This window comes from Scleropages formosus, chromosome 1, assembly GCF_900964775.1.
Source record: "Scleropages formosus chromosome 1, fSclFor1.1, whole genome shotgun sequence".
NCBI lineage: Eukaryota > Metazoa > Chordata > Actinopteri > Osteoglossiformes > Osteoglossidae > Scleropages > Scleropages formosus.
Genome location: NC_041806.1, coordinates 25,060,846 through 25,082,308, shown reverse-complemented (window position 1 = coordinate 25,082,308; position 21,463 = coordinate 25,060,846). Strand labels below are relative to the sequence as shown.

The following is a 21,463-nucleotide window of genomic DNA, read 5'->3' as shown; positions in this document are numbered from 1 at the left end:
GCAGACCACCCCACCCCCACCCGTGAGGGGTGACCTGTTTGGTCTGTACGGAGCAATGTGGCCTGAACGCAGAATCAAGGATCATTCCCAATGGACCGCTGCCTGGAAAAGGAACCAAAAACATTTTCCTTGAGTGCAGTTTGTTAAAAGCATGATTTATGTACTCTGCTTTATATGTTGTATCGTACATGTTTCTACTATGGTACTGTACATATTTACCATGTGTCAAGATGATGCAATGAAGGGCTCGTTGAAAGCTGACAAGCTCTCCTTTGACTTCACTTTTACCTGGATGTGTCTCGTGACGAAAGCGCACCGTGACCCCGAAGCGCCGGATGTCAGAGGAGCTCAGGAGGTAGAGGAGAGAGAGGAAGAGAACTGAAAAGGAAAATAAAAGTTCTCCAGAAAAACAACGAAAACACAATTAGTCTTGATCAAGCAGGTCAGGATTTACTAGCTAAACGAAAACCAAAAGAAAACAGATTTTTAGGATTCCGGTTTACAGGCATTTCGTGTTATTTCATATTAACAAAAAAAAAAGATATTTTGGGCACAATAAAAAAAAAGCATATTTTTACATTTAGCTTTACTATGTATTTTTTCACTTTGAAATGATAATATTTAGACTGTGTTCTAAGCCTCACTGAAGCTCCTTTTTCTGATGGGCTAATCTTTAGTACCCCGGTATTTTCTCTGCACTTATTTCACAGTGCTGGGATTGCGCAACCAGCATTTGATGCATATGGACTGAGATCCACCTTCTTGGACTTGATCTGCGCTCCTGGGAAGGGTTGTTTTTTTTTTTTTGCCAGGGCCAGGCACCTGACCTTTGCACTCAGTTCATGTCAAGCGGAAGGAAAATTCTAGATTCCTGCAGAGTTCTCTTACCTTTGGGCAGTTTTCACCATTGCTGTCCTTGTGTTGTTTGTGCAATTGTTATTTGTTTTTTGTTATTTGTCCAGTTGGAGAGGCTGAGTGTGGCAGATTCCGAAACTGGGACATCCCACATGTCACCTCTGTGCACATCTGTGTACAGGAATACCCCGCTCTCACCACTGCAACTATAAGAGAAACCGCTCTCGCATTTTATGTCTACATCAACGTTGTCTCTCTTGCTGTCCTTCTGGAAGCAGTACCAGTTTGTACTTGTATGCAAAAACTGCTGATTTCATTCCGCTGTTTTCTTGCCTTTGTTTTTTTTTTCCCTCTTGAATTACTGGAAACATTTTGCATGTCAAAAGGTCATTGATTTTTCATTCCTGTTAATACACTTTTTACACTAATGACAGCGGGGTCACTCACTATATGTTTAATAGACTTTAGAGTCAATCGTAAATTAAACTGATAGTCCATTTAAACTGTTCACAAGTCTGCAAAAAAAAAAAAACAAATGTTTCCATAATACTCCCATTTACATGTACATAACGGATCATTCAGTTATGTAAATCGAAGGAAATAGGGCTATTTGCTCAAACTCACTGTAAGGCTTTCAGCTGGCATCAAGAGGTACAGTCACATCTTTGTAAGACTGGTACTTCACCTCATGTCACACATGCGCAGAATCGGCGAAACCAATAACACGATGAAGTCCCAGTACTCCAAAAATAAACCAAGGTAATACGCACATCTTAATGTATTTATGCGTACTGCCAATTATAAGCTTAGTCAGATAAAATGATCAAAGTATGGTATTTACATGGTTTCCTCTGACATGATTTAGACTCTTTAAAATGACATTACTAACATGAATGCAAATGCACTCTAATAATGTAAATGGCCTCACTACTAGGAGGATATCCTCTAACCATTAAATTCCCTACATAATGTTCCGTGATCTACCAGCAGTGCTTTAAACTGGTTTCTACCGAATACAAAGGCACCATACTGCATGCTGGTCTTATGTAGAATATGGTCCTGGATTGGACCAAAGGTCACATGTTCAAATCCCATCTGAAGCTGTAGTACCCTTGAGTAAGGTACTTGCCCTAAATTTCTCCAGTAAAAAAAATACCCAACTGTATAAATGGGCAAATAATTGTAAGAAGCTTAACACTGCAAGTCGCTTTGGAGGAAAGTGTCAGATAAATAAATAAATGTAAGAGAGAAGCTCATACCTGCTGTTTCCCTCTGAGACCAGGTAGTGCTGTATGCCAGTTTACAAACATTGTTTTTAACCTTATTTTAATTGGCACCTGGGAATATTTGCTGGCGATCATTATTTTAAATGGCCAGTCACTAACAAAAACAAAAACAAGCCTCTTTTTCCTCCCAGTTTCAGTGGTGTTGTTATTTGTCCAAGTGTTTTCCAGATCCCAACAACATGTGAAAATAGCACACACAAGGAAGCCAAAAAATGAGCTGTTCCACTTCTGTTGTCATTGACACTGCCTCAGATGGTTGGACATTATGTTGTGCAGATACTACAGGAAAAATCATGGTGTGAAACAGTATCCTTTCAGTGCTGGAAGGTATGTGCAAGGTATAGCTTCACACATTATTACATTGTTATCAAAACTCTGTTTTACCTACTTACTAATTGGATCAGTTATGAAAGTCTTTGAAATGGGAAGGTTTTTGAGTTCATTGCTTTGCTTAGACAATCCAACTTAATATTTTACAGGAACAATTTAAAGTCATTCATTGGGGCTAGTAGTTTGTGTCATTTATTACATTAATTGTTGCCTATATATTAAATGCTCTTACTGACGATATAACTGCTTTGGAAAAATACAGGTAGTCATTGAAAACTGTGACAAAATAGCATCACCTGTGTTTTAGCAGTTGTCTAAAAACATTTCAGCCTATACAAAACCCACTGAATCATTTATCTTTTGCATTTGTTGGACTATTTGTACATAACCAGTCCCCTTAAAGATGATGGCGTTTAATTAAAGATGCCACTGTTGTTATTAACTTCATCAAATAAATTGTTTTCAGGAGATCAATTTCAGGAGTTATTGCAAATTGTGCAGTGGCAAACCTACAGTTAAACTGTTTGTATCAACTTATACACTTTATTATTGTACATAAACTACAGTAAACTGAATTTAGGCAAAGTACTTTAAATTGCTCAATAAAGGCATTGAGCCGATTTAGAATATTCTTACATGGAAAGGCATGGAAAATTCTGTGTATTATACTGACAGTAGCTTTGTACATTCCTACAGGAATAATAAAAAAATATATAATTTATTTAAAATCAATCATTTCAGTTTGGTTATTTCAATGGTGTTATTCTCTTCAAACTGTTGCTTACTGTTTTAGGCATTACTTCTGAAGAACAAAAATAGTAATATTTTACTTGACATCAATTTCATGGGACCTTCATATCCTTCATAGTCACAGCCACAGACAGGTAGTAACAAGATCATATTTACACTTTTACTAGTGTTTACTTTAAAACATTCACCTAAAAGGTAAACATTTTTCTGTGAAATGAGATTACAATCGTGGACTAGCGCTGACCAGTCAGAGTTTAGTGTTGAGTTTTGTCCCACCTTGCTTGACAACATAGTTCATTTATGTAGAGGGGAAGTGAACTCTGATTCGTATACTTTAAATGTGAAAACATAACCAAAATATTTGGGATTATGAGCACACCTTTTGGGGGGGGCGCAGTGGCGCAGCAGGTTTGACCTGATCCTGTTCTCCGGTGGGTCTGGGGTTTGAGTTCCGCTTGGGGTTCCCTGTGACGGACTAGTGTCCTGTCCTGGGTGTGTCCCCTCTCCCTCTAGCTTTACACCCTGTGTTGCTGGGTTAGGCTCCGGCTCGCCACGGCCCCGCTCTGTACAAGCGGTTTCAGTCAATGTGTGAGAACACCTTTTCTGAATAACTGTTATGGTGCATTCAGAACATGGTCATGACATCGCACAGAAGGCATCATAAAGATGGTACACAGCAAAGAGTTAAAATATGCAACGGACAACAAGCCGCGTGTTCTAGCAAAAACATTTTACTTCTGCCTTTGGGCGTTTGGGTGGACATGAAGGCTCTGAATGAACGGTGGTTTAAGGCCCCACGCAAGTTGGATTGAAGCCCAGTTTGTGAGATTCTGAGCAGGAATTGGACCAGTAGGGGGCAGTTGATCCTACAGCATGGCAGTTTGCTGTGAGCCCCACCACCACTGTAGGGTTAGGGTTTTTCTGTTATTTTGAAGTTGGCTCTCCTCCTAAGGTATTGTAATGAGCCGGTGTTGAAGTGTCCCTCTCCATGCCTCACAACAAGTCAGCATCAGCCCTTCTGGAGGTGACGCTAATGAGCCCTGAGCCATGGATTTGTATGGGCCTGTCCACCTTGGAGTTTCCCATGATTCCCTTGCTAGATTACCTTGTCCAAAGGTACTCATGCACACATGAATGCACAATGGAGCAAACCGCACACACAAACACATACAGGGGACAACCAGTCGATTAGAACTATAGGTTTAAGGTTTATAGGTTAGATTAAAGGTTAAAATCCCACCTCCAGCTGTAGCACCCTTGAGCAAGGTACTCTAGTAAAATTGCCTGGCTGTATAAATGGGTAAATAATTACAGTACAAGCAGCTTATTGTTTTAAGTTGCTTTGGAGAAAAGCATCAACTAAATGAATAAATGAATAAATGTACATATATATGCAAAGCCAGAAACCGAGTTTCACATGCCATCTGTATATATATATACACACACACACACACACACACACACACACACACACACACACAAACACACGTATATAATCCTTCCCTGACTTGAGAACCCTTGCTGTTGTTTTTCACACTGTCTGCTGAAGCTGTCAAGATTGTGGTAGAAATGTTTTCCTCCTGGCCCACGTCCACACACCCAGGGAGAGCGAGCTTGTTACCCACACGGTTGAAAACGTACAAGAGGCCAATTAACACAATGGTGCTAATAAAGCCCAGCACCGGTCTCATTGCTCCCTGCTGAGAACTACAGGCTGTGCTCAGACACAGCGCTCAGCCTCAGATTTAACAGCTACATTCAATTACACCCATTACTGTAATACTCGTCGATGATATCAGTCATAAAGGATGTCTTCAAAAGTTCTTTGAAAGAAATATCTGTGTTTTAAATTCAATTTGAAAAAGCCTGCTGTCACAGAACAGAGTAGTGGTGATATGTTTACAATAACATGGAAATGAATTGAAAAAACACACAAAGTCTGCTGTGATTTTTGAATGTTTATAGAAAGAAGTACAAATCGATACATACAGAGAGGGTGTTGGGAAAAGATTTTCTGCAAAAAGCAGGTTTCCAAGATATGTTTGAGGTAAGTTTTCCTTTGACCTTTTAATACACTGGCGCACCGAAGAGCGGCAGACTGCCTCTGGCCATATTTCACATGCACACACCCTCGTATATGGGAACTGCTCAAGCTCGGAAGTGTCCGGGTGGTACGACCCGAAATGCCCAAAGCACCTTTCGCATTAAATGCATTGTGTTCGGATACGCTTATTGCTTCAATGTTTTCTGTATTTTTGCAGTATTTAACTGATTTTGGTATTTGACATGCCTTTAGAAGGTTAGAGTCAGTTTCTTGGCATTATTACTGTAATTGAATATACCTCACTAAGGGTAGCCTTTAGCTAGCTGTTAGCCAATCACTGCAGTTGATTGACAACATTGTCATCGTAGCTTTGTTCATCTGTCTGCATTCCATTGTCATTTGCTAGGCATTGACACACCGAGGAACTAGACCAGTGCATATCGAGATCAAATCTTGAAGCTTCAAGGCAGGATGTGATGGATCCATAAAACACTGGTCTACACTGAACTGTACTGACATGGTCCAGACACATGCTTCCAAGGTGTAGAACTAGAACTAACAAGTACTTGAAGAAGGGTGCAGTAAGTGAGCGATGTGAACAAGCAGCAGCTAAACAAGAGCTGACCTGGGTTCGAGCATACAGAGCAAGTGCTGATTTCTAGCCAGAGGTAACATTTCAATATTGCACCTTTGTCATGCGATAACCTCATCATGTAAAACCCCTTCCATTACCAATATGAATCATAAATATAATCTATAAACATGCAGTATACTCCACTGAACAATAATTTAATGTGTCATTCCACAGCAGTGGAATATTGTCAGAGTGTATTGAGAATATAAAAACAGTTGTCAGCTTTGTGTTCGAACCCTGCCCACGAGGGCCAAGGCAGGTAGCTGAGTGGAAATGTGCTCTCATCTCCTCCATCACAATATAGAAGATGACTCAAAGCTGAAATTGTTAAGTTTTCTTCACGTTTTCTTCCTCCTACAAATACACACGGCCCCCCAGATAGAGAATGGGGGCTAAAACTACTACAAAGGGGGATCAGGGGATGCTGTAGTGACTGCGAGGGTCCAGCATGAAGAAGGTGGTGGTTTATTGTTTGAAAAGTGGGGGCTCGAGAGGACTCCGATGCAGCCTAGGGGAGTTGACGGCGGTGCTCACATGTAGGCAGAGGACAAGGAACCTGAGGGCAAGAAACTCTTGGATGTTGGCGAGCGTAAGCAAAGACTCTGTTGGAGGTGATAAGGGACTTTGGTTGCAAGTCTGTGAGTGTGTTTGGGGTATCGTGCTCCATGGGAGAAGAACCCCCAGGTGCAGGCTGGAGTGATCCTGTGGTGTAGCGAGGGCTAGGAGGAGCGGGAAGCCCTGCAGGAGTGGCAGCAGGCTTTACTGTAGTACCAGTGGCTACACAAGTTCACCTTCAGGGCCAGGGAGCAATTGGTAGTGGGGCGGTCCTGGCAGTTCTCATCTGTGAAAGAAATTGTAGTCAGTCGAACGATGGTTCAGTCACGGTTTTTTATTGTCCTTCACAGATTGTGATTTGGGGTCTTCGTGAACAAGGGACGGGAGCCCTGTACTGCAGTTTTGCGTTGGTGAACTTTCATCTTACCTGGGGGCTCTGTGGGACAGGGCTGCAGAGCACAGGTCTGCTTTGCAACAGGTTTGGTCAAGGGGTCGCAACCTCGAACAATCTCTCGCCCCTGGTAGCATTTCACATCTCTCATGCGCACCCCTACCCCACAGGTCTTGGTACACTGGGACAGCAAACACAGCAGAAAGGCTCAGCTAACTCAATTCTACCTACTCATCACATCATGAACATCATCAACAGTTGCCTTTTTTCTCACGTTATACTTTCTTTTTTAAACGGAGGCAGATAATGCAGGTACAGCTCACCTCTGACCATGGTGTGGTGTACCATTTGAAACAGGGCCTCTCGAAGCAGGTGTCCTCATCAACTGGCCTGTTGCTGGCATCACACTCTTCCTCTCCAAAGGTCTGAAACTTCCCCCCGGTGATGCCGACACAAAGCACGACCCTTCGCCTCAAGCCACGTCCGCACGTGGTGTTGCACTGCAGAAGACCCAGATCCTAACCCAAATCCATGGCCCAGATCCTGCTCTCTTGTTTATTCCAAGTACACAGCCAAGAGGTGGCAGGTTGAACTTTGAGAAGGGACCTTGCTGTTGTACTCCCGAGTAGGGGAACTGAGACTGACCTTTCTGAACTTGGTGTCTCAGCTATATTTACTGCTACTTAAGGTGACTGAAGAAAAACTCAGCTGTTAACAACATCATAATGTCACAATATTTCCCTTAAAACATTTTTTATGAAGAACAAATACCTTCCTTGAGGCACAAGGCATGTTACATTGTGATGCTGATTTCCTTTTTCGACCCCATGCCCCCAACGTCTTACCCTCTCCCAGTCCTGGGCCAGCCAGTGTGGGGGACAGTCCCTCTCTCCACACGGATGGATAGCAAGCGGTTTGTTCTCAGGGTCACACTGGGACTCAGGGACCACCCGTCCATCAGGGGTCTTGCAGTACACATACCGCACCATCGTCCCTTGTCCGCACGACCCGGAGCACTGCATTGTGAGGTCATCAATGAGGGACAGAGTCACAGTGCTGACTCAGCAGAAATAAAAAGTCATTGAATCTGAATTGTGACAAGGAAGCATACGCAAACAGTAAACAAGAATACAAAATAACCTCAAACAATCTGTCTTTAAAGACGTTAGGGCCTTATTATTTCTCTAAGTGTCCATGTTATCTTTAAACATCAAGAATGTTCCATGTGCTGTATATATTATATTTTCATTAAGCTGACACTTTTCTCCAAAGTGATTTACAATATTAAGCTACTTATAATTATTAACACATCTATACAGCTGGGTAATTTTACTGGTGCAGTTTTAGGGTCTCACAGCGCCTGGGTGGTATGAGAGGATGTGGGTTCGATCCCCACTCAGTCTGTGTGGAGTTTGCATGTTGTCCCCATGTCTGCGTGGGTTTCCTCTGCGTGGGTTTCCTCCGTGTGCTTCGTTTTCCTCCCACAGTCTAAAGACATGCTGTTCAGGTTCCCCCATAGTGTGTGAGTGAAAGAGAGAGTGTGTTCCACTCATGTATAGATGAGTGACCCATTACAAGTAGTGTATGTAGCAGTGTAAGTCACTGCGGTGAATAAGGCGTGTGGGCTGGTACTACATAGACTTCATTGGAAGTCGCTTTGGAGAAAAGCATCTGCTAAATAAATAAATGTAAATGTAAATGTAAGTACCTTGCTCAAGGGTACTACAGCTAGAGGTGAGATTTAAACCTGCAACCTTTGGGATCAAAAGCAGTAGCTCTAAGCACTTCTCTAGCAGCTGCTATACATTGACTTACTATAACCTTTTTGCCAAATATCAGCCTTTACCCAACCCTAACCCTTCCTGTAAACATGAAATAGGGCACATGCTTTATGTGGCCATGTCCTTTTAAATGCGGAAAGCAAAAGTCCAGTTACATCTCTTCCAGCGGCATGCTCACCGGACCCCACTCGGACACGCTCCAGTGCCGCTCGCACGGTGGACCCGTGCAGTTCCTGGAGGATGGTGGGCGGCTGGACACGTCACATGAACTCATCTCATCGGAGCACCGAACTTCCCTTGTCACCTGTCCTCTGCTGCCACACTTCGCTGGGCACTGGTCAAGTGTTAGAAAACAAACATAAGACGTAGTTTGCAGGACTGCGTTTGCCTGTGCTCTTTCTCATGTACCTGCAGTCCTTCTTCAGTCTCAGGCGTCTTCCATCACAAGAGACATCATTCACCATTTGACCTTTAAGGAGTATTTGTGGTTTATTTACAAATAGTCCTGTTGTGGTTGAGAAGGCAGCCCACCTCAGACCACTCAGCCACCTCCCACTGGGGGCCACAGGCAGGACTCCTGCAGGGCCGGCGTTCAGGGGGACGCTCCAGCTCAGCCAGGGTGCAGAGGTCACTGTACACAGAGCTGTCCAGGCCAGGGGACAGCATCTTCCAGCAGCGAACCATCCTGAACTGGAAGCCCTCACCGCAGGTCCGAGAACATTCACTCCAGCTGCTTGCCTCCCACCTAGCCCTCGGCAATGGTGCGAGAGGCAGTGTGAGGGTGGAAGGGGTATCCGTAAGGTTACTCGAAGTATGGGGAAGAGAGATTTCAGCAAACATTTGTATTTAATGTTAGTTTACTTGTACTTTTTTCATGTTGCGTCTCTGATGTCCGGTTACATTTGACAAACTCAGATAGTCGAGGGTCACATGACTTAGTGGATTTTTCTGAAATTCAACTCTTATTTATGTGACTGAACTCGTTATTTGGAATGCTATTCACATCATCTGGATTTTGAGGGCTTTGCCAGGTGCCAATGACAATGCATTCTAATACCTGCGATTTCAGGCCTCGAGAACTGGAGATCGGCACCCTGGGTAAGACTTTTGTACCTGGGTTGGCACTCCCTGCCAATGCAGAAGTCGTGAACTGGTTCGGGACGGGTCAGGGCATCGCAATAAGTGTCATCTACCTCCACTCCATCATATCGCACACACATGGCAAAAGACTTTGCCACACCTGGGGTCCATATGGGCAAAAAAGGAGAGGTCACTGAAAGTGCACAGCTCTGTGAATTTGTGAATTTCCTTGCAGGAATGAATAAAGCACCATCCTATCCTATCCTGTCCTATGCTATCTGTGTGACAAAAAAAATCAAGCACGCGCGGTGCAAGTGTTTGAGTGTGACTGGATATGTGCGTGGAAAAGATGAGACTCTAACTGACATGAATATGAATGTGTTTGTAAGACAGAGCAGATGCGTGTTTACATACAGTATATGTAACATGGACCGTGATGGTGCGTATGTGTGTGTATGTGTGCGTGTGAAGGATGGAGAGAGGTACCAATGGAGCAGGTCATGCTACACGGCTCCTGGGATGACAGCTTCCAGCGGTACATGTCTGCTGGGCTCAGCCTGAGGTTCTTCTGGGATGCCTTCTGGTGATTCCTGTCAAGAGAGTGCTGTCATCACATGAGCACTGCCAAACACGAGCCCACTCAACCCTACTGCCTCTCGGGAAAAGCTTCATTTAAAATAAACACTGTCTAAGCCTCAGAGAGAACTGAAAACTATTAAAGCCGTAATGAAAAACGTATCGAATGACCCTGCACATTGTTTATCAGCGTGGAGATTTTAACATCACTCTTCTTCATTAAAAAAAAATTAAAAATGTTTCACTCCAGATAACAGTTCACTCTGTTATCGGGAGATAACTGTAAAATCAGCTGTTGACATCTTTGTGCATTAACAAAAGAGGGATTCTCTGCTTGGCCGATGACCTAACTCCCCTCTTGGCAGGAAAGAGACTTGGCGTATCATGTTCTCGAACTCCAGCTGTGTTACAGAACTAACAGTATCTTGTCTTCAGCCCCGGTTACACGAAACAGACTTAGTCTTTGCTCATCAGAAACAGTCAACAAAACTGCTTTAGGTCTATACTGTACCTCTTTTCTCCAATCAGCCATGCTAGCGATCTACCTACCTATCCAATGGTGTAATGATACCCATGTGCAGGTAAACCTGCAATGTCTTTGCTCAGCCACGTTTCTGTACCTCTCTCTTTGAGAGGAGGCAGAGGCGGTTGAAGGCATCCGTTATGTCGGAGTTAGCAGTGAACACGCTCCACTGCCTCCATTGGAGCTCTCTGCCTGCACTCTGGGGCGGGAAGTCTCTCCACTGCACCATGTGCTTCACCACCTCCGGCAGCAGAGCAAGCAGAGCCAAGCGCTTGTTTCGAATGTGAGGGAAAGCAACCCCCCGAACCAAAACCTTCATTCTAACCCTAACCCTGTTCCTGCCTTCACTTCCCTCTAAGAGAATGGAAGAGGCCAAGTCTGGAGGCCAGGAACAGACAGCAGACTGTTCGCTCCAAGGCAGCGTGACCACCCCCCCAAAAGGCCTGTTAAATACAGCCATGTGACATCAAGTCTCTGCGGAGATGCGGTCTCACTGTAGTTACTCCAACGTAGACGAACGTGCGCTTCACCAAAGATGGAGACACAGATGCCGGCACACAATTCAGGAAAAATACAGTTAGCCGCGTACCACGGTTTTTGCCCGCAGGCATTGCACACATAACTGTATACAGAATTCACTTCAACTTCACAAAAGATGCTTTAGTCAAAGGAATAACCATTTAGTGTCTACATAATGTAGCCTTAAAACCTTTTCTATGACTGCCTGTCAGTGCTTTTTTTCAGCATGCCAGAAGTGGTTGTGACCCCATGAGGCCTTGCTTAATAGTGGTATGTAGCAGCAACACAAGTAGCATGAGTGTGCGGTACAAAGCAGTCAAAAACAGTGAAAACACTAAGTAAAACAACAGTTTCAGGTCAAACTCCTTCACAGATCAGAGTGTGAACAAAGACAACAAAATCAAGCAGCATTGTGGTTAAGGGCCCAACCGTAACCCTTACTTGACCGTACCATAAGAAAGGCCATATTAGTGTGCACAGCAGCAGTGACCACATCATAATGCACGTAATTGCATCACAATCCGCTCTGAAAATGTTAAAACAAAACTCTGTCATGTTTTGCTGACTCTTCACTGTTTACATGGCAATACAAATTAGCCATCTGGTTACCTAACAACTTATCATTGGCACAGCATGAAATCCCACCAGGCCAATTGCCTGCCTTATGTCCTTCTGGAATTTTTTTTCACTTCTAACGACTTGCAGAAGTGATTCATTTTAATTTGAATTCAGTGCTGGTATTGAATCTAATAAACATTCACCGCAGTCATCCGGTTCCTCCAGCCTTTCAACTCCCAAACAGTATCGCTGTGGGAGAAGAGGCAGCCTGTGCAAGATGGATGTATCAGGTGAAAAGCCAGATTCGGAACAGTGCAAACTGAGGTAGCCTGACTGTTTGGAGATTACTTTACCTGGTCCGGTTAGTCCGAGTACCACCCTTATGAGCCGGTAGCGCTGTCCGGTTGGGAAAGACAAAGTCTCCAGTCTCGTTTTGATGGCGGCCGATGCTGAGTTCCTGGAGTGAGCTGTTGAGGTGATGTGAGGCATCATGCTCCAGACTGGCATAGTCGAGGTCCAAAGGCTCTGTCTCTGAGGAGAACACATTTTCTTGGCCCAGCAGGTGGTTGGTGGAGAGGTTTATGAGCAACTCCTCTGAGCCAATGCGCTCCCCAAGCAGCACACTCCAGATCAAGTTCTCAGAGCCCGGGACATCCTCGGACGGTCCACGGCCTGCAGGGAACACGGGCCCCGGAGCACCACCGGACTGGGTGCCGTTCCTCTCTGCACAGTCAACAGAACGTGAAGGATGAAAGCGGGAGGAATAAGAGATGGGGGAAATGAGACACAAATATGGTCGCACATCAGGCTCTATGAGCGAGGCCGCTTGTAGCTATGAGTATGGATGCACGCAAATGTATGTGGGCTGCTTTGGTGTGTTAATAAGTAAGTCTGACACATAAGGGGTACGATGCAAAGCGCAGTGTGGGAGGTCTAAGTGAGGGCAAACAAGAAGCATCCCATATGCCTCCATGTGCCTCCATTACTACGATGCCAGGGGCCTGAAGCCTGCAGCAGGGCTATGACCGTGCTTCTTAAATGATCCACGGTTTAAAAAGCAGTGCCTTGCCCACACATGGTGTCAGTTCATGAATAATGCATGTCTCTAGATGGCTGACAGAATGGGCCTCCTTTGAAAAAAAAAAACCTAAGCTTTCTGGCTCATCTCCTGTGTGTCCAGTCAACCATGCTGTGTACTCTCCTCAGCTTCTTTCATTTCAGCGGCACTGGAGGCGGTACAGGTGCAACTGCCACATCACTACAAGAGCAGCCACAACATTACAGCTGCGGTCATTATTCGACCCAGGACCACACAGATGTGTTGGAGGGAAGATGTGTCCTGTGTCCTGAAGGAGACGGATATGAAAGATCACAAAGGGAGGATCCTTTCTGGAAAGTGTCACCTGTGTATTGACATGGCGTTGGGGCGTCTTGCTCACAGACCATTCCAGCTGTGTCCTCATACACCTCATTGGTTTCCTGACCTTTCTGGCTTCCCGCTGCTTCTATGTTGGACTTATCCCTCAGGATATGGTTCTGCTCGGGGTCAGACATGTTCTCATTGTGACGCCCCACACCTGGAGAGATGGCGCCAGTGTCTCCATTCTCTGCTGTCTCTGAGTGGAGCAGAGGCAGAGGAGGAGTAGAGAAGGGGTCTCGCATCACTGTGTACTCGTAGGTGATGTAGGGTGTGCGGCCATTCTGGTTCCATACCTTGGAAAGGGAACAGTTGAACGTTTTAATCGCATTATACACATTTCATGTACTGCTGTCCATTGCATAGTGAAAAAAATCTGCTGAAAAACAGTACCAGAACATTGATGGGCTGATTAATGGGCCCCTTGGCCACAATGTACTCAATTCCGGTCTCGTACACATCCATAGGCCGCCGATACTTGAATATCGTCCCAGCAGCCTGGAAGTTTTGCGGTCGGTCCACTTTATATGCGCCGTTGAAGAAGAAGTTCCCGGCTTGGTCTGTCACAGCTACAATGTAGAGACGGGCTCAGCAGCACGTTCCCCAATCGCCACATGTGGCAAATCAGATTTTTAAATCTCTTAATATAACAAATGTAAATCTTCACTGATTTCTGTTGCACTGTATTTACTTCTGCAAAATTTCTTAAGGGAGAATGAGAAAATGCTAGATTCTTGCGAGGGGAACACTAGGAACAGACTTTTCAAAGGCCACAGAAACTCTAAGGGGTCGGTGTACTCGTTCATGATTCCCACTTGAAGTCAAAATACACAACTTGAACTCTTGAACTTTCAGGAAGAGCTGAGATGTGAACTGAGTTCAACGATTCTGCCAAATTTTGGCCTGTTGGTCCGGTAGAAAACTTGCTGGGTTTCACACTGACTCTGAATATTAGATGGGGGAAAAAATGTACATCTTGATTTTCACTAACCTCTAACTAAAATTTAGCATTTCATTTGATTATGAATGTTTTTTTTTTAATATTTTGATAACTATCTTAGTATAACTGGTTTCCTTTGCAATCCGATATATTTCATTATATGCATTTAAATACAATATTCTGAGAAGGGGAGCACATGTTCCAGCAGACTGCCAAAAGGGTCTATGGCATAAAAAAAGTAAAGCACCCCTGCCTTAGACTCAGCGGTCAGAGCAGTGGTTGAATGGAGCTGTTATTTTTTGTTCTTCTATCAAGACATTCAAGATTCTTCTTTACCAAGTAGGTTTAATTTCATGTTTCACTTGCGTCAATTGTAAAATTACTCGAAATCCTGTTGCCAGTCCAAGATAGAGATATCCAGAGTAACCAAACATATTTGCTGGCTTTGGATATTTCACACAGAGTTGTAGATTTTCTGCAGAATGAAGGGCGTAGCAGTGTGAGAAGGTCCAAGGTAGGTGCCAGATTACTGAACTGAATATATCTGCTTTGAAAATATGCTTTCTTCATCATTGCAGACGGGTTGATTTGTTTATGTACACTATTCTAAGGCAAAAGGAGGCAAGTAATTACCCAAAATGTCAGCAGATTTCCTTCTTTCGATGATCTGGATGTCCCAAGAGCCTTCTGGGATTTGTGTGATGAAAGTGTAGCCTAGGAGCAGCACGTAAGATTTATTTCACTTAACGCTTTCAACAGAGCTCTTCTCATCCACCACTGACACGTTTAAACTCGGCACTAGTTCCATTCATTCATTTAGCACTTTAATTCATAGTCACATACAATGATTATTAACTAGTATTCATCTGGCACCTTTATCCAAGGTGACTTACAGTTGTAGATAAACTACTGTAGATTAGTATCTTACAGTCATTCACCCAACACACATATTCGCTCACACATACACACACCATGGGCAATTTAGAATCACCAGTCCATTTAAAACACACCTTGGGGAGGAAACCGGAGCACCCAGAAGAAACCTTTGTGAACACAAAGAGAATGTACAAGCTCCACACACACACACTGAGGTGGATTTGAACCCATAGCCAAATGCATAGTTCAGGCACTGTGAGGCACCAGCTCTACCTGCTCATCACCTTTGCCCCACAACGTATTGGTAGATGTGTGAAGGCCTGTGTAGCCTCTGGACTACTCATGAGTGACATTTAGAGTGTAGTGCAGGGCTGTAGCACTTGTAAAACATCCCACCTCTGCTCTACTCATCCCAGTAGGTCTATGTTCCACTTCAGTGACTCTCACCTAAGCTGGATGTACCCCGCCTGTAGTTTCCTGTGACCCTGCTGCAGCTGCTGCCATTCCCTTGGCACACACCACATTTGTCCAGGGTGTGAGATGAGAAGAGAACGCCATCACACCCAATAGGCTGCAAAGGTACAAATCGGGCAGGTTGTTTAGGTGAGCTTGCCATCACAGCATGGCGGCAATCTTTTTCCACTTTTCGTGTCATCCAGCAGTCTTCGTACAATGTATTATGGAGAGAAGCTCCAACTCTTCCCACTGCACATGACATCATGCTTCAGCCACACTTCCCAAAAAACATAGCTTTAGTTCTTCCTCCCTCCATTGTGACAGGCTCCACCACATCCCTCAGAAACACGGAATGCTCACCAACCTCACACCTGCCGTTGACACAGACGCCTCTGTAGTTGCTATATTTGCAAGATGTTCCATCACGGGCGGGCACCATCAGCTGCCTTTGGCCATCTGGTGTAGTGCAGTGCAGATCACAGGGGTTGCTGGAGATATGGACATAGTCATCTGTGGGACAACACAGGCCTGGTTAGAGAAATCAAACAGAAGGCAGGGGCAGTGATGGGCAGAGATGGGAAGTGCAGTGCAGTCCTCAGAGTTGTGCTCTTACCTGGATAAAGGGGCTTCCAGTGGTAGCTCCTCCCATTGTAAACCTGCGAGTTGAACGACCAGCACTGCTCCTCTCTGAAGCTCCGCCCAGAAGCTGGACAGTCCTGCAAACCAGGTGAATACCTGCAGTCTTACTGCCCTCATGTTACCATTGACATGAGAGTTGAGAGCATCCGTGGTGATGATGTTTCAGTCTAAGTTCCAGCTCCCGTCATAGAGTGAGGTTACACCAGCAGGGAGGGAGCAAGCTCAGACTTCTACTAGACCCGAGATGGTGAAGGCTCACCTTGGTGTTACAAAGAAGGTATTTCTTCGCAGTGCCATTACAAGTCACATTGTCCTTTCCAACAGCTGCTTTCTTCCTTTGAACAAAAAGAGAATCTGTTGTTGGTGGTGTATGTTTTGCTGTATGTTGAACATCTGAAAATCAAATATCCAGTATTCCGCATTAAGCATCTTTTCTGGTAACTGTGGCTACAGGTAGTGGACAAATAGACAGAATCGGCACATATGGCCCGTTGTACGGTCGTCACACAAACACGAGCGGAACGTGAAATGCGCAAAACTCCACTTTCAACTTCTCTTATTGCAGGCATAAGGCTTTTCCTCACATACAGTATTATGAGCCAACACGGCTGTAAGAGGAGACCTCAGTGACCTGAATGGGGTCTAATTGCCTGTGCGTGTTTGGCAGAGGCTTCTGTGACGTAGGGTGCAGAAATTGTTCTGAGAACCTGTTCCATGAAATCATTTTTGAAGAGCAGCAAGAAGTGTATGCACCGGGCCAACCTGTGCGGCGTGAACGTGTTAGTCCAAGTTGTGAGAGCAAACTGTGCCGAGCTGAGTCTTGGTGATAAGTATCTTAGATCAACAGAAACAGTCGCAGCAGCTTCAGAGATCTGGACACCCCTTCTAACTCCGAGCGGCAAACCTCTGCAATTCAATCACGTCTATCAAGAAACAAATGACTTTGGGGGATGACTGCAGACGGTATGGTCTGGCAATCTGTGTTTTCACAGTAAATACGAGTGCGTATGGAGACATCTTAAACCCGAGTGCCTGGTTCCACCAGGCCGTTGTGATGTTGGACACATAATGACCCAGGACACATTTTCCTGGCGTAGACTGGGCAGACTGATTGAATTAGTAGTGAGAAGTAAGGCAGCACAATTCTCAGTGGTCACCTAAATCCCATGAGGAGAACATGCAAAAAGCTACCCATCCAATGGAGCCCTCCCAGTCACTGGATCTCGGTCCTATTTGGCTTCCGTGAGGCTCTCCTGAGAAGTCTCTAGAGCAGAGGTTTTTGCCTAAATCATTTTGGCACGGATCAGAAGAATTCCTTCGAGAAGTATGGAGGCAGATTTCTGCAGAACATTTTCTGAGTCCGTGCCATATTCAGACCACGCCAGCCTGAATGCCTGATGCTGACATCTTGACATATCTTGTGACATTTCCCTAAAGTCTGCACTGCTTTTTGTCCACTACCTGTATGAGTTGCTTTGTCCCTCTCGCCCGCCCTGACCTTTGCTTCAGGCAGTGCCTCTCCTGGAACATGACTCCTCCGCCACAGGTGCGAGTGCAGGCCGTCCATTTGGCCCATTCACCCCACCAGTACGTGGTCACTTCTGACTCATCCTCAAGACTGTTGGAGGCCACGCCCTCCTCCTGGAATACAATGCGTCATCACCTTAAGTGTTGTTCGGATTTGCAGATGACTAATATTGGTTATATTGATGACGTACAGCAGAAGCATTCAGGTCCCAAAATTACCCCGTAACAGCTACGACATGACGGGCATGTGAGTAGAAACAAGGTGATCTGAGCAAGATTCAGAAACTGCTCCACTATGGCTGGTCACAGAGCGAGCTGTGTACCTGTCCTCTGGTTGAGATGTTTCCCAGAGACAGCGAAAGAGTCAAGACCCCCAGCAGCACCAGGCTTGCCTCTGTACACTGTGCACTCCAACAGATTCTCATCCTTAGAAAAAGAAACCAACAAAAAATTATCATAGACTCGACAGCAGAGAGAAGGAGTCTCCATTTACAGCATACTGGGTCGTCTTCGGGATGCAGAACTCGTTTCTTCCAGAAGCAAGCATGATGCTCTTTAATATATATGATTAGCTGAATTAATTGCCTACAATGTGTTTCAGCTTCTACCAGCCTTTACCTTTATAAAGTATTAGTTCTTATTTCATAGCAGACAAGGGACTTTTAAATATATTGCAGTTGATTTTGAAAGATAATGTTCCACACACACACACACACACACATATCTGTCCACAGCCAACTTCGAAAATAACTTACAGGTTTTCAGCTTAGTGAGGTAGCGCTATACCTGTAGATGGTTTCGTACCTTACGCTGATCTAACACTTGACTGGCCTTTTTAATGGTGAGTTCCAGATTGTGAAAAATTGAAGTTATTAAGAAAAGACTCTCAGCGCAAGAGTCTTTCACTCCCATTGAGGTTCTGACGTGGTCTCTTAGCTCTTGCTTTCTAGATGAAGCTTTGACACTCAGGATGACTCCATCCCTAAGATCAGTACAGACCACAGGGCAGTCTGTGGTCCTCTGATCTGCGGTGCTGGAAAACAGACTCCCGCCACACACGTTCGGCTCGTGGGCATGACGCTGAGTGCGAACCGCAAACCGCTTCTGGCAAAGACTCCTCTCCCGCTCCCCACCCCCCGCCCCACCTCTCCTGCTCTGACGTACAACGCCAGTTAGGTAGGCTTCTTAAAATAAGCAAATAGATCGTCTAGCTCTGTTTGCAGTCTGGCTTTTTCTGGCACTAAATATTGGTGACAGGTGTCTTGAACTACCCGCAGGAACACCTGGAGTTCATTACGCTCCCAGACACAGCTGGAGTGTGTCCAGCTGCCAGACACAGGCTCCCACAGACAGACTGCACGGCCTGTCTTTTCATGGCTTCCCAGGCCGCACACCCTAGTGGTGCCGCGCCCCCGCCCCCCAAAATCCCTTTGCCTTTGGGGCCCCCTGCTCAGGGGAGGGATGTTTTTCTTTCCCTGGCAGCAGACAGACAACAGGCCATCCCGGGGGGAGGCTCCAAGCCGGCTGTCTGAGAAGACTCATCCTTTCTGGAGAGCTGTTCAACCAGACTCGACTTCCTCCTCTCCTAGAAACCCTCTCACGTTCACATCTCAAGTGGAAAATGGAGGCGCCTGGGTTGTGCGGCGTTGGCAAGTGCCTGAACGGACAGAGGCTGACCAGGACTGACCGGGGCTGACCCGGGCACACTCACGTGTCCATAAACTTTCTGTTTCCATCTTGTGCTGGAAACGGAAAGAAGAGTTTTATAGGCCTTGCCCCTTCATATCAGAGGTGTCTTCCAGCAAGTTTTTTCGGTCAGATCTCTCATTTTCATAACGCCACTGACACACTGGACACGCGGCATGCATTCGCAATATGCTGCAAAATACGAGTTTTTAATGGACGCAGAGCATTAACGACTCGTTTCCTTACCCTCGTAATTCTTCGGGTCGTCCAACGTGAATTTGCTGGGCATTCATATAATTTTGTCCCCTTTAATTCTTATTTTATTTTCGTACTCTCTTGGTTTGTCCTCATTGCAGAGAATCATTTGCTATCTCTCGGAAATGTTCCTTACTCCAGCCCTCAGCACGCTTCAGTATTTCCCATCACTACTGCTCAACGGTCTTTGAAGACCGCACCCGAACGCTGTTCCAGAAACATAAGCTGGTCCTCAGCATTGGTTATGCGATCCATACGTTGCTCTGAGACCTTCCGTCCTGCACCTGCACACTGTTTCAAAATGCCGTCCCATAATGCAACACTGTCCCTCCAACATTATGCAGACAAAAAGCGACTGCGTTCCATGACCCAGCCCTGGTCTCCACAGCCCGGAACATTCTCACAGCATCGTTTCTCCATGTTGCACCCCAAAAATGTTCAGTAGCAATTGTCCATTCCCCAGATAGAGCTTTCCATTCATAGGACGCGCTTATAATAATGTCATCACGGAACACTGCAGCGCGAGTTATGATTGCCAGAATCTGCCGCTGGAAACATGAATGTTGATCTCAGACCAGAAGATGGACCTTCATAAAGTGGTCTTCACAACTGCTGATGCGAACGCTTGAGAAGTTACATGATGGATGCCGCCCGACACTGCGGACAAAAGCAGGGCAACACACGCTGTGTTGCCAGATCAGTGGGCATCGGTGGACAGATCAGCCCAACAGCTCTGTTCGCGTGACACTTGTGCTGAGCGCACATGACGCCAAGCATCACCCCATGGTGTTCTTTAAGCCACGGGCAGAACTCCTCAGCAGAATTTTTCCCCAGCTCAATAGGGCTGGAGTAAAGCAAACAGATATTTGAGTTTATTTTGCAGGGGTGCAAAAGGTCGAGCTCTAGGCTTCCCCTGTGCGGTTGGAGCGTATACACAAACGCAGGCGCAGGCACCCAAAGCTCTGGGCTCACCCAAAGTGACACACACTCACATGCGCTCACAAGCGTTCTGACACACAGACGAAACCTACGAGGCCTGATAATGTAAATATAGCCCACTCACCTAGCTGCAGTCCTGGGGCTGGGGAGTAGTGCAGGCACTGTGCTGCAGAGGAGATGTGTCCTGTGGGTAAGGTGTGCGCTTGCATCCCTATGCTCCCCTCCTCCCCCCCCAACGACCCACACCCTCCCTCCACCACCACCCCCCCCCCACTCCCCCCCAATCACAGCAGGCAGAGAGTGGCAGCGGGGGAACGCCTATGAAAGCAGCTCCATCCCGGTGCCAAGAGTGGGGCTGCTGTGCTGTGGAGTGGAGCCCGAGTGACTCTCCCAGCCAAGCTGCCGGCTCACAGACAGACACGGAGGAAGTCGCTGTTCCCCCCTCCCCTGGTCTCTGGGTCCCCTAACATCCTCCCGGCAGTCTGCTCCTCTTTCCCCCATCTCATCCTCAAGACGCCATTACCCATTAGTTGCAACAGGTAAAAGAGCCCCGGACGTTCAGAGATACTAAGGGGCGTCTGCCCTTCTCGGCGCAGCGCTGGAGACACGCTCAGATGTTCAGAGCATTGACCTGAGTCCCTCCACAAGGGGCCAGCAGCCGCTCTCACGTCCATCGAAGTTCAGTGCGGTAGCGTGCACGCGGTGAAATCCAGCGTAAACTCTCTTAAGAGAGACAGAGGTGCTGGTCCACTTTGGTAGAGAAGCTGGAGAGGGGGCGTGCTCATCGGGCTAAACCCCGACGTTCACGGTGCAGGAGACCTTCTCGGTCCTCTCCGGTGCACCAGG

At 45.9% G+C, this 21,463-nt stretch overlaps 1 protein-coding gene across 1 annotated transcript; it reads right to left on the bottom strand.

The window, feature by feature from the left end:
• Positions 1-6,618: 6,618 nt before the first annotated feature.
• Positions 6,619-18,162, bottom strand: ttc16 (tetratricopeptide repeat domain 16). Its single transcript, XM_018746458.2, has 18 exons — positions 18,061-18,162; positions 17,709-17,851; positions 16,470-16,545; positions 16,185-16,287; positions 15,936-16,081; positions 15,563-15,686; positions 14,873-14,953; positions 13,693-13,868; positions 13,286-13,595; positions 12,236-12,605; positions 10,193-10,296; positions 9,740-9,866; positions 9,158-9,371; positions 8,805-8,960; positions 7,691-7,861; positions 7,169-7,345; positions 6,882-7,026; positions 6,619-6,740 (listed from the first exon to the last, which is right to left on the bottom strand). Exons 1-18 carry the CDS (start codon positions 18,160-18,162, stop codon positions 6,619-6,621), a joined length of 2,847 nt encoding a protein of 948 aa, XP_018601974.1.
• Positions 18,163-21,463: the final 3,301 nt, after the last annotated feature.